Source organism: Alligator mississippiensis, chromosome 4, assembly GCF_030867095.1.
Source record: "Alligator mississippiensis isolate rAllMis1 chromosome 4, rAllMis1, whole genome shotgun sequence".
In the NCBI taxonomy this organism is placed as follows: Eukaryota; Metazoa; Chordata; order Crocodylia; family Alligatoridae; genus Alligator; species Alligator mississippiensis.
This window is the reverse complement of record NC_081827.1, coordinates 107,126,555-107,140,810: the sequence shown is the minus strand read 5'-3', so window position 1 is coordinate 107,140,810 and position 14,256 is coordinate 107,126,555. Positions and strand designations below refer to the sequence as shown.

Genomic DNA, 14,256 nt, shown 5'->3' with positions numbered 1-14,256 from the left:
CCATATGCTTCAGTGTGAGGACTCTGCTGCAGAGCCCCCTCACTGAGGCACGTGGAGCCCCCATCTCAAGGCACACTGCACACCAGCCAGCCACAGCAGCATGGAGGCAGGGGAGCAGGCAACTCTGGGCTACCTACTGCCCCATCTCCATGTTTGTCTCAGCATATGGCACTTTGGCATGCTTTGTGCTGCTTTTCTTTTCCCAGGTTTTATTTGCTACCAGAAAATTCTGGTGACATATTTTGCCCCAGTGCTGCAAATTAGCAGCATGGGGCATGGTTTAACTTGCAGCATGTGTGGTTTGTGGCTTGTGGCACAAACAAGCTTGCGGCACCACAAACTGCATGTGCCTGCATGTCTGGATCCAACCTCTGTGTGAAAGGACTGTCGTTTTACTATTTATATACCCCAGAGCAACAGGGACTCCAAACTTGGATGAAACCTTTAGGTGCCATTGCAGTACAAATACCATATTTCCTCTTATGCAACACACCCCAGAATATAATATGCACCTTGATTTTGAAAGGTAGAATGAAGAAAAAACGTTATTTCCAGAGTTATGGCTGCATAGAGCAGGGATATAGCCTTTCATCTGACTTGTTCTCCCTTTACCACTGAACTAAAACTGAAACACAAGCTACTCTTGAAGACTGTTCTCTCTGGGTGGATCTATGATTTTGAACAGAGCTAAAGAGTCCCCAGGGCTTTGAAATAGGAAGACAGAAACCAGGAACAGCTAGAAAACAGAAAAATTGTCCTAAGAAAGGTTAGTTAGATAACTGGAATATCAAGGCTATTAAAAAAGAAGAGAGTCAATGAGCCGTTAAGTCAATTGACTCCTTCAGCTGCCTTAATAGTCATCCACAGCTGCTGCACTGTTCAACAGGAGTCAAAACAGGGTATTTGATCCTGAGAATAAAATCAGATCTTCTGTTTAATACATACACCCCAGTTCTGAAGGGCTGATTATGGAGGAGAAGGTGCATGTTGTATGCAAGAAAATATGGTAACAAGAGTCACAGTCATTCCAAGTGCTAGTGTATAGTAAATATTACTTCTGCTGTTATTCTTACTATTACTACTAAATTATTCAGCAAGACAATATGACAATATTGATATTTTTGTACAATTTTTTAAAAATAGTAATTTCTTTCTGCTATAAAAATGTCAGACTAATGGCTCTGAGAACAAAAGCCATCTGTTAATTTACAGAGTATGGAGAGCAGAAATACAATTTCTTTTTTCCTTGGTGGTCACTATGGAGGGGAGGAGTTCATGACCATTCACTATGTATTTTTTCTTTTGAAATGGCATTTAATGCCATCAGGAGTGATGCTTGACTGTGTGTGCCTGTCCAATAAGGCATGGAATGAGGTTAAAAACTCATTATGAGTAGAATAAGACTAGCCAGTCACTATTTTTGATCAGCAATCAAAAGGATGAGATGGACATGAATATTCCATGCTCCATTGCTGATTTAAGGAAGTGAGCTGTCTGTTGACAGCTATTAAGTGTCACTACATGTTTAATAGGTGCATTAGCAATCAGGTAGAACATACCTCGTGTTTGATGCATGACCAGACTAGCCTAAATTCTGCTACTCTAAAATAAGTAGGGGCACTCTTCACACCCTGCCCTACCTTTTGTGCTTTTGGCATATCAGTGTGGCGCTGAGCACGTACAGAGCGCGCAGATTTAGGTGGCTTGATAGGGGCACAGTACATCTCCAGCCTCCTCAGGTCACAGCTCTGGAAGCAGCATTCATCCACTATCCCCTTGTGGTGTAATCGTCTACTGCTGGATCCATACCCTGTTGGCTTACCTACACAGAAAACAAATGGAAGAGTTGTATTATTAGAAAGCAAATGTACAAGCCCTACTGGCACTCAGCTGATAGACTGCATTATTACACTGGGAATTCTGCTGGGAGCTGCACTACCTGCCTGCATGGTCCCATTCTAAGATCTTTTCTTCATTTATTCATAACTCTTTGAAACCTGCCCCTGGGGATGTCCAGTTTTAGTCTGTGTCAATAGGTGATGTTTTTAATGCTTGAACAAAAACCTAACTTAAGCTATTGTAAGAGAGTTGTTTAGAGCTTTTTAAAAAAAAAAAACTGTTCTAGCACCATAGAAGGTGAGCGTCAGTAGTTTAAATTTGGCAAATAGGTAAACTTTACAGTGGAGGGGTACTTTCAGCATTGGATGAAAATTGGTTTTTAGTTGGCAGAGTTAAGCAGTATTTAAAGATCATAGATTGTGCATGTATAGTATTTTTTTTCTAAATAATGATCCCACCATTCAACAACTATCTCCTAATATCATAAATGAGAGGGGACTGCACTGAGCCTGTATGTAAGGCTAAACTCAACACCTGGGCACAGGGGAATATAGTGAACTCAAATAGACTCTAAGGTATGGGTTAATTAAAAAAAAAAGGCAGGAGGCACTAAGGTGAAGTCAGCAATAATCAGGAAAGTACAGTAAAAGCAGAAAGTATTAAGGTACTCGTGAATCAGGCAAAAAGCAGATTACTGTTGTCTGTTACCATATAATTACTGTGCTGGGTGTGAAGTGGGGCTGCTATTGCATACTGTTACCTGAGTATTGTGTACTATGCTTGCTGAGCAGTCATAGTAAGAATGTGCTTTGTGAAGGAGACAAAGTTTCTGCAGTACATGTTTGAAAAAATTATATTTATACAAAGTGAACACAAAAGAGAAAATGATCCAGAAGAAATAAATTAGTTTAATAAATCAAATGACTATTCACAGAAAATGTTTTGCTGTAGTCATCCAGCTGTGGCCAACACTAACATTATTCAGCAATAAAACTGAAATTGCCATACCAACCACCTCTGTTTCTCCTCCCTTTGATCCAATTCTTTCCTCATTCTGTCCTTTCTGATTTCTTGGGCCAGGTGGTGGCTATGGAACAGGAGATGGTTGTGGTCTGTTTGCTGGCCTGGGGGTCTTACTACCGCCCAACAAAAATTAAATTTGGACTGTCAAGAGACTAAAGATTGGAGATTTTTTGTTGGTGAATACAAATTACAAATTCACCACAAAATGAATTTTCTGGCTGACTGGAGCTATCTGTGATATTGAATCAAATTTGGCAGATAGTTTTGGTTCACAAAGAGAGAAAAAACTTAAGCAAAGTTGAAGTCTTCTGCTCTGACATTTTCAAAATGGCATATTTCAAGTTTTCATTCTGAAATTAACTTATTTTTTTATTTTTTTAAAAAATTAGCAAAGTAAAAATAATGCCAAACCAAACAGGTCAATATCCAACACCAAGTGCCTGGCCACCAAGCCAAAAATTCACAATTAGCAGATCTTTACAGTAGGATATGTTTTAGGAGGGGACTCAAGGTAGATGACGAGTAAGAGTAGCACAAGGATGATAAACTTAGTTTCTTATTGGACGTATTTACTACTTGTACTCATACAGTAAGTTTTAGAGTTGTATCCTTAAATACCTTCTGAAGTTCTTAATTTGGGGAAAACAGTTTGTATTGCACCAATGATTAAAACAAATAATCACGAAGAACCCCAAGGCCGTAATGCATCCATAAAAGAAATCACTCTTTATCACCCTTCTAGTGATAAAATACGTCTAACATTTTAGCCAGCAATACTGCCTGTTAAGAACTAAGTATCCCTCTGAGATTTGTGAAGTCAGACAATAGGGCTTTTTTTAACATCCTTTTCCAGGGACTATAAATTAAAGAAAAGGAAAAACATGCTTGCTTAGTACATAGTAATTCATGGAAGACCTTTATACTGTATACTTTCTGCAAACTTATTTGTTTCATAAATTCAAAACAAGACACCACCCCAGGAATAGATTATGGTAACACCTTAGAGAGAGAGAGAGAGAGAGAGTGTGTGTGTGTGTGTGTGTGTGTGTGTGTGAGAGAATGTATTCACGTGCACTTTGTTTATACCAGTGCAAATGTTTCAAGTATGCAAAAATAAAGGAATATATTTTCTATTAAAATGATTTCCAGACTATTTTCACCCCTGGGATAATCAAGAGTTGATTCTGAAACTTGCCAGTCTAATTTCCTTAGCATAATTATTTGATAGACATTAGGATTTAAGTGTGATAGGATGGAAACACTTTATCTAGTATTCGTAGCTGTATCAGATTCTTTGTTACTCACTTGCCATTTAAAACACTGAATGTCTGGACATGCTTATAGAGCTAGTGTATTTGTCAAATTTAGCCCTTTTCATTTCATAAATTGCCCATATATAGACTGTGTTTTAACAAAATTGTTGTTCTGTTTTAATTTAGATTATAAAGTTTTGCCTTTTCTGTCCAGAAAAGAAGAGAAATTTCCATCTGAAGGGAGGGAATACAAGAGCCAGAATCAAAAGAATAGTTTTGGCTTCTGTCTGAAGAGCTAGGCCTTCATTTCACAAAGCATTTAAACACATGCCCGAGTCCATCCTTATTTAGTCAATCCTTTAAAGGTGTGCTTAACGGTAAACAGGTGTTTGAGTTCCACTGAAATGTGCTTTGCTTAATAGAGATGCATGTGTGAGGAAGTGCTTAAGTATTTTGCTGCATTAGGGCTTAAATAAGATGAATCACAGGCTTCTAACATGATGCTTAATATTTGGGAGTCTACATCAAAAAGTCATTTTTTTTTCTCAATCATTTTATCTGTTTGAGATTACAGTGATACTAATAATGCTTTCCATTTTTAAGGATCTCACAAATAACAGCATCTTTCAGCATCCCTTTAATAAAATTGGAAAGTATTATCGTCTCCATATACGTAACTGAGATGCAATTACATAACTTGCCCAATAACTCCAATGAATCAGGAGTAGAACAGAATATAGAACGTGGGAAGTTGTCCTTCTATGATCTGTGGGCAGCTCTACAGATAAAAATGTTTTTCGCTTGTGAAACTTAATAAGAAGCATCAGAGTTCTTCACTAGAGTCCATTTTGTATAACCCAGGAGCCTGAGAACATTTCTTAAACATTTTTCTTTAACTGGAGTACTTATCATAATGCCTCCACTATTTTCTGTCAAGGTCTGTCTGGATTGGCATTCTTGAAAGGTTTATTTATATATTAAAATACTCTAGAGGAAGTAGTCAAATTCAAAGCAAAGTTTAAAATGTCTGAATTTTTTAAAGCTCCCTTGATGTTTAATAAGGTTAATGTTTAATTTTGACATGGAAAAACAAACCAAAGATGAACTAGTAAACTGAAATGATTTTGCTAGAAAGTGTTTCCTTTCTTTAAAAGATCAATAAATCATCTCAATTTGTTCAGGCTCATTCTATATTTGTATAGGAGATGCTTGTCTTTTACTAGTTTTGTTTTGGTTCAGCCATTTGATACGGTGTTCCCTTTCATTCACTACTTGTGAAAGACACAGATTAGAGAAACTCAAATAATATAATGGTATAGTCTGCAATAACCTGTCATGCAATACCTTACTTCCTAGTTTGATCTTAATTGTACGGCACTTTGTAAAGAGACTCTAGCTGTCTGTGCTAACTCTTAACAACATACTGGACTTACTTCTGTGCCCTGGACATATGAAATCAAGATGTGCTTAATATGTAAATACTGGAACTGGACATGCTTTCACTTACAGGAGAAAGGAGCTGGCACCCTGGGTTCTATTTTCAACTCTGCTCCCAGCTTACTTTGTGGCCTTGTGTAAACTATTTATTCCTCGTTGCTTCAGTTTACCCATTTGAAATTGCCATTTTTCCTGGCATCATCCAGTACACAATAACAACACCTATCATGAAATTCAGAATTCTTGGATGAAAGTCAGTATATCATTCTAAAGTCTATTATAACTATATGATTACAACTATGCCAGAGTTATTTGCAAGCCCCTTTTTCCTTTTACTACCTGCCTGAATAATAAACTTAGAAGGCAGGTCAAATTCATTAAAGAATTTGTAAGGGACATTATATAGAGAGCTTGTAATTAAAATGCATCTATCACATGGCACTCTTTCAGGACTGATAATTTTAGATGTTATTTAAAAAAAATCAGACAGAAGTGCCATTTTGAGGGATGCTATCCCCTTAAGTTCATATAAGCCATAACATAACCATAACATTTTTGATGACAGACAAGGTTATAATATGAATTACAAGATGTGGACATGGCTACACTGCATCAGACAGTGCTAGGGAGTGTCTCCACTCTGCACTTGTTGCCTGCCAAAAAATGTTATGTAGCCACTGTCAGAGTTACACTGTGTGGTCAGGATATGAGCCCAAACATGGCAACATGATATATTTTTGGCATTTGGTGCATGTGGAGCAGGGATGGTTGAGTGGGGCATGTTTTCATTTGGGTGCTTTTTGACACCTGATATGGTATAGAGATTCTCATGATCTCTACTTCCCTATCGTATCTTGGAGTTCCTCCTGAGACCTGTAGGACTGGGCTCTATGGCTGCAAATCTGCAAAGCATTAGAATATACAGTTGGATTCAAATAGATACATAAGTCTCACTAAAAGTAATGGGATATAAGATGCTTAGTAAAGCATCTGCTTTAGTGTTTTCCTAGATGAAAACTGATATAAGTTATGTGCTTAAGTTCTTTTCCCAATAGTCAATATTCCATATGGAATATTTATTTTCATAAATGAAACAAGAAAATCTATTAAAAAGGCAAGTAGTCCTACACATTATGCATCTGTGGTCACATGCATAAGAAGAGTCATATAAAATCAAATAAGGAAACACACTGGAATGCAGAAGTTCATTTAAGGAAGTTAGTGCTAGAATCTTTTGCTGTTAATGTTATATTTTTATCAGTTGCTGAAAAATACTGATTGATCCCAATATGCCTGAATGACGTAGTACATATAACTCACCTATACCATTATTTCCTTTTATTTTGACATTATTCGACATCTCATTCCAGCTGTTATACAAAAGTTCCTTATATTTACACAACCTTCGGAATGCTGCCTGTGGACATGTAACAATCCTAGGATTTTCTCTTTGTTGACATATTCTGATCTCCTTGGAGGTTTCTTTCCCTTTTCGTCAGTTGTTAGTTCCAAAGAGTTTTCATATCATGTAGGTCAAAGAATAGAATTTTAATGGAATTTTTTTGCTACTATTTAATCTATCCTACCAAATATGTGAATGTCCCTTTGCATGCACCACAAGCAGATATGAAGCTTAGTCAAAGTCTTCTGATGAATCTTGAAAGCAAGCCAAGTTACAGAATTGTAATGGTTAAACAGCTGGCTTTGTACTAATACCATTTCTCTTTAAATAATGCATGAACAGGGAAGTAATTCAGTAGGACTTTGTCTATGATTGACATTTTTTTATCCAGTTTCTTAGTGCTGCAACCATTGGTTCAGGTCTACTGGCAGTAGCGTTGATGGTAGGGCTAGTATAAACAGGCTGCAGAAGTTTAAACTATCATACCATTTATACCTGCTCTGGAGAGGATACTCCATTGGTAGTATTAATATCAGTAATAACAAAAAATTACATGAATAATAATCCAAAGTTAACAAAGAGCTTGCTTATTATTAAGAGGACTCTGAAAACAATAGGGACACTTTAAACAAAATATTCAGATAAATCTTCACATTGGCTGTCATAGGTAATCTGATTTTCATGTGAAGAAGATGATGAGAGTGATATTTAGACTAGGCCTGTGCCAAGCAGCTAGAATTCACTTTGGATTTGGATTTGGCCGATTTGGGGGACAGTGATTCAATTCGGTGATTTGAATCACTGTCCTGATTCGATTCGGCCACCATTGAATCTCTGAATTGAACAGGCCCCATCCCCCACCCACTCTTCCAGCCCTGTCAATGGCTGCCCTGCCCAGCCCCAGTGTCCCAGCACTTAAAAAAAAAAAAAAGAAAAAAAAAAAAGAAAAGGCCCGTGCTCACTGGCTCCTCCCAGGTGGGGTGATCCCCACTACCCCCCACTGCCCTGCGCTGCATGGGGGGCTCTTCCATGAGCCCCCAGAGGCCCTGATGGCTGCTGCAGCAGCCAGCGAGTATGGGTTTTGTTTTTTTTTAAAGTACCGGGATGCTGGGGCCAGGTGGGACAGCCATTGACAGGGCTGGGAGAGTGGGCCAGGGTTAGGGGGTGCTCAGGGGGAGCAGCCAGGGGGTGGGGCCTGCCAGGGGTCCCCCCATGTTCCCCTCCCTGCTCCTCCAGCCTCCCCACCTCCTACTTACTGGCATGGAGCCCGGGTCCAGCTCCCTGAGACAGCAAGCCAAAACTGCCCGAATCTCCGAATCTCTCCGAATCTTTTCTAAATTGATTTGGACCTTTTTATTCATCTCCCAATTCGATTCAGATTTGGAGATTCAGCCGCCGAATCGGGCCGACTATCCTCCACATTGAATCAGCGACCAAAACTTTGCACAGCCCTAATTTAGACCTTCATTCAGAAAACGCACCCCAATTCAGAAAAGCTCCTACTTAAGTAAATTCCATGAAAGTCAATGCCCCAATGACCGAGTGTCTACAAAAGCTACTCAGCTATTAATATTTCATACCCTACCCTATTAATATTTCATATTTATGTAGTGTTTTTTTCTTTGGAATATCTCAAAGTATTTTTCCACAGTAGCAAAGTTATTATTCCTCTTTTACTGATGAGTGGTACTATTCTGACAGGAGAAGAACAAGGTTAAGTGATTTGCTCCAAGTCATTCAATATGTCTATGGCATAATGTAAAGCAAGTCTCTTAGTTTTTTGCTCTAATAACTAAGCAATCACGGTTTGTATCAGACTTAAGATGACACACTAGCAAGTCTTTAGGCCTTAAAATTAGACAGCCTTCCCAAACAGCCTTGTTTTATAATGTTTTATAAAGTAACTCTTATTTTTTGGATTCCAGATACTATTTTTTCTCTAAACAATCTTTGTCATAATTTGAAAGGTTAGGACTAAGCTAAATTTTTCAAAATGTGTATGATAGGTTCTTCCATGGGTGACTAGTGCCTCCTGAGTCTGCGGGGGTACCAGACTGCCTACGCGGGGCTGGGAGGGAGGGAGTCCACCAGCAGCTGATCGCCAAGCCAGCAGCAAAATTGGAAGTGCACTTCTGGTTTCAGAGGTGGCACTTCCAGGGGATGCAAGACTGATATCAGGGTTGCACGTGCACCTGCCTGCACCCCCTACAAGTCACCAATGGGTACTTCTGGCCACAACTGTTCTATATAAAAAAAATAAGCTGTATTTATGCCTTTGTTTGTTAGTGAAGGCAGGGTAGATTTGCACCTCATAGACTAACTAAATTGGAGATGTATAGCATCTGTTTTCATAAGCCTAGTTTATTTCATCGGATGTTGCGAAAGGACACTTTGTGGAGCAGTGGATCAGCTGGAGAGAGTTTGTTTATGAAATGTTTGCATGTACAAAAGTGGGGACTAGGGCTGTTTGTTTTGTAAATTATCCATAAAGAATTCTGTACTGCTTCTGTGAGACTGCCCCAGGGTTCTTCAGGGTTCTCTAGGTTTCCCCAAGTCTCTATAGGAGAAACTAGAAGCTTCTTCAATCAACAGGAAATGTCTGTGTCTGTGTTTTGATGCTTTTGTGACCATTGTTTTCATGAAAATGTACTAAATATGTTTTTAACCCATAACATCTAACTTAGTTTGCTTTTATGTTTTAGGAGTTTTATAAAATAAATATATTATGGCTAACATGCATTTTGTTTACATCCATCAAAGTGAGCAACCATCTGCATTTATAAATTTATGTTTATAATAAAATAATTTTAAATTTAGTCTTTGTAGCCTAATTTTGATGCATGAAAATACAGAATGGTTCTTTTCCCTATGCACAAGTAATTGAGTGAGCAGTTTTAATTGATAGCACTAGATTGCATTTAGCTACTTTGTACTGCTGCATTCTGAGTCTAAGACAGTGGAATATAGTCACAACTCCTTGTTAACAGGCTTTATGCTCCTAAGCCCTAGGATAGTTATAACAAGAATGCACATGCACTTAGATGCAGAGCAGTATATGGTATATATATACAAAGCCACATGATTCAATTAGTGTTTAGCCTGAGTAATAAGGATGAATGGATTAGACTTTACAAAATAAAACAAAATAGAAATTCATCATGTTTTGAATAGAGACATCCATACAGGCAGCAAAACAAAACAACACAACTGTATCAGCACTGTAAATCTTAATTCAAAGACTGTGGGCTAAGTCTACATAGAAAGAAATAACTATTTCCACCATGTGGATTTAATCTGTGGTTTGTGTTAATTTTTAATTTGGTTTGCATTTGTTAGATAATCTGCCACATAATTGAACAGTGTAATTTTTTGTATTGGAATTTGCTTTCGGAAGCAATTTCTTTTCTCAACATTCAGTTTTTAATTTAAAAAAAACAACCACTTCTCTTTTGTTTCCAAAGTACAGAGTTTGTAACAATTTACCCTCACACACAGCTGCATTGCACTATGCCCTCTTTGCAGAGCTGCTGTTCTGAGGCCATTAAGTCTACTAAGCATGTGATAAGGGCAGTAACTCTTTATGTATTAGTTTTGAAAGCCACTTGCCATGGCAAAGAGCAAGACCTATAGGCTTGGGTATTATTGCCCTGGGTTCTGAAGAGGAAATTTTACAGTTTTAGAATTCTTTTGAAAAAAAAAAAACTAACAAAAAGAGTGGGAAACAATATGATGTATTACTTTAGACCAATACAATGCTCTAGAGGGTGAAAACCTTGCCAACACAACACAATTTACAAGCCTAGGTCAGATTCCAGGCCTGGAAAATGACAGATGCTGCCAAAAATATTATACTTTGGCAAGAGAAATGCTTTGCTGGACAGAAATGAGAAAATTCATTTCTTAGAGAATAACTAGGTTTATCAAGGTCTAGAATAATATAATTAGAAACCAATAGATCAGGGGTTCCCAACTTTTTTTTTACTGAGGACTGGCAAAAATATTTAAATTTAATTTGCATGTTCACATTTACATTTGCATATTTAAATTAAATTTTACATTGGGGGCAGTTGTGAGGATCTGATTGGGCTGGGGCACTACAGATGTGGGCACCAGGGGACCCTGCAGGGGAGGGGGCTTCACAGGCGGTTGCTTAGGGGGACCCAGCTGGGGCTGCCTGGGAAGAAGGGGCTCCACTGCCTTCCTTAGGAGCAAGCAGTGGAGCCACCCTCTGCCCTCTGCCCCAGGCATTTCCCTGCTTGCATTCCCCCTCTCCTAGCTGCAGCCAGGGCTAAGGGGTCCTGCCTGGCTGGGCATGGGCCACAGTACCTGCTGCATGGGCATGGCTGGGCACAGCCATGGCGTTGGGAGTGGGATGGGGTGTATGGAGCTGGCTGCTTCCCTCCCAGGGCTGTCCCACCGCCCAACTTTAACCCCACACATGACTGCCGGTGGCCCAGCAGCCAACCATTTGGGGCCTGGTACCGGGCCACAGCCTAGTGGTTGGGAACCTCTGCAAGATATAATTGTTACTTTTGAATTCACACAGGGAGTGCCTACATGAGACGCTACTGCACAGTAGAGCTAATTACCATGCAGTAAGTGATTGTGTCTACATGTACAGATGCTTACAGCACAGTAATTTGGCTCTAACTGCAAGTAAATTTGCTACCTGTGAATACAAGTAGCAAATTTACTCAAGATTAGTACAGCAAAAGCTCTGTTATCTGGCACCCATGAGGAATGGGGGGTGCCAGATAACCAAATATGCTGGTTACCTGACACCCCTCCCTGGTGTCAGTGTGCCGGGGGACAGGGACGGAGGCCCCACACAGGCTGCTTTGCCTTGGGCTATGGGGGCCCAGTGAAACTGGACTGTGGGGCCTTGGTGAAACCAGAAGTGCCATGGTGGGCACTTCCAGTTTCACTTTTGCCACGTTGACCGGCATGCCAGTTAATGGAGCATGCCAGTTATTAAAGAGCTGGATAACATGGCTTTTACTGTAACTGTGCAGTAGCACACCTGTAGATACCTGACCAGGAGCAAACCTGCTCCCAATCAGCTGAGATTACTCCCTGCCCCCAGGAGCTGCCTGCTGCTGGGGCACCAGAACCCTGGTGGGGACAGTGTCCCTGTGCCCTGGCAGCAAGGAGCTCCCAGCCCCCACTCCATGATCACAACTGTAGAGCAGGGGCTGGGAACGTTCCTGGTCAGGGGCAGGTCCCAGCCCCATGCCCCAATCAGGCAATCAAGGTGTGGGGCTTGGAAAGAGCTGCAGGGAAGGGGCAGGTCCCAGTCCCCTTCCCTGATCTTCCAGTGGCGCAGCTAGCAATGAGTCCCTGGCTGGGTGGGGGGCTGTCTGCTAACTGCTCCACCGGTGGGTTGGGGTAGGGAACCAGTCCCTCCCCTACAGCTCTTTCCAAGTCCCCTGCCCCCAATTAGGGAGCCAGGGCCAGGAGCTCCATACTGCAGGGGGACATTGTTCCTACTCAAGCTCTGGTGGTGAGGCCTATCCTGACCGCCCCAGGAGACAATTTCCCAGCCCCCACCAAGAGACAGCTGTCTCCTGGCTCTGTGCTTCCTTCACACCCCTGGGCTAGCACCCAGGGGGAGCCTAGAGCTCTCACTGGCTGCTGTATGGGGCTGGTGCAGGGCTAGAGATGGTAGGAGAGGACTGCTGCCGGGAGCAACACATCTGCTCCTGCATTCTTGCATGTATTAGACACCTGCCTGGGGTGGGTTTACTCTAGAGTAATTTATTTGAGGGTAAACCCACCCTGGAGCAAATGCACATGTAGATATGCCCACAGAGCTGTATATTATGGGGCAGTATCCATGGAAGACAATAGTATTTCATCCTTTCAACTATAATGAGAATATAGTCCCTTTTTTTTTTAAACTATAGAATGAGTCCATATTACATCAATTGCTTTTCTTATACAAATCTTCACAACCCAGGAATAGTGCTTAACAATGTTTTGTGTTGGTAGTGGTCATTATCAATATTCATAAGAGAAACTGTTCTCTCTATCATACCACTTTTTTCTTGTGGCCTAAGTATCGCTTCCTACTTCTGTTATTTGAATTACCAGGTGAAAAGCAATGGTAATGCCATTGCCTAGGTGAAACCCTGGCCCTACATATATCACTGGAAAAACTCCCATTGATTCCAGGGGATCCAGATTTTTACCTCATGAACTGATTGCAAGGAACTGCATATGTAAAACAGGATACAAAGACTTATATTGACTTCTGTGAATTTTGCATCAGATTCATAGTGGGCATGTCTACATGTGTATTTACTCATGCTTAAACTGAATGTGCCTTTGCTTAAGGCACTTTAAGGCAATTTAGGCGTGCGACTACACATGGATGTGCTAATGCTCATTAAGGCGCACAAAATTAGGTGCGGATAGCTAAGTTACATTAGTACACATACAGACATGGTAATGCGCATTAATGCGGTGTATGTCCATTGGTGCACACCGTGTTAATGCACATTAGCTTGTCTACATGTGCACTAATGTGATTTAGCTATTCGCGCCTAAATATGATACCTGCTTTATGCAAGTATCAAATTTAGGTTCACATAGCTTTAAATTGCCATTTTTACAGTGCATTAAGGGTGCACACATGTAAACACATGCCCTTAATGCACCTTAAAAGTGGGAATTTTAGGCTAAGCCTGCTTAAACTAGGCATGTGTAGACAGGCCCAGTGTGTGGTATTTTGCTTTCTCTTCTGTTCCTGAAACTGAGTAATACTTCTTCAGTAATGTGAGCAGGGACCTAGGAATAACAGCTCTGAGATAAGAACTCAAGAAAGGCAAGACCAGAAAAATAAAAATAAAACCCAAACAAAAATGTACTCAGGTACCTTTTGTTGGAATAAGCTTTCTAATGGTATTGGTAATGCTTCTGGGGATGGAAAATAGTACATTGTTTTTGGCTATGCAGTACTCCTTGGATACATTTGTGGTATTTTATTCTCTACACTTCAGCATCAATGTCTTGTAAGAGGCAACCTACAGAGCTTTTGCATGATACCTTTCACACTCCAGATATGCCAAAATGCTGTACAAAAGCATGTCAGCATGGTGACTCTCCACACAGCTATTATAATCCCTGTTATCGTGGGGGGCTTTTTGTTATCGTATGGCCATTCCCAAAGGCCTAATCTGGTTTAAGTTACCATTTGTCTTTGCCTCAGAGAGTTTATGATTTCATTAAAGAAAAGTGAGCGTAATGAACAATAGGAATTAAGGGTAGGGAAAGAATGAAGGCGAGAGCAATATGATAGGATTG

General features: G+C 40.3%; 1 protein-coding gene across 1 annotated transcript in view; it reads right to left on the bottom strand.

The window, feature by feature from the left end:
* IGF1 (insulin like growth factor 1) overlaps positions 1-14,256 on the bottom strand; it is a 90,426-nt gene that overhangs the window by 23,744 nt on the left and 52,426 nt on the right. Inside the window, exon 3 of the mRNA XM_006277269.4 lies at positions 1,641-1,822. Within this exon, the coding sequence (XP_006277331.1) occupies positions 1,641-1,822 (182 nt within the window). The remainder of the gene's footprint in view (positions 1-1,640; positions 1,823-14,256) is intronic.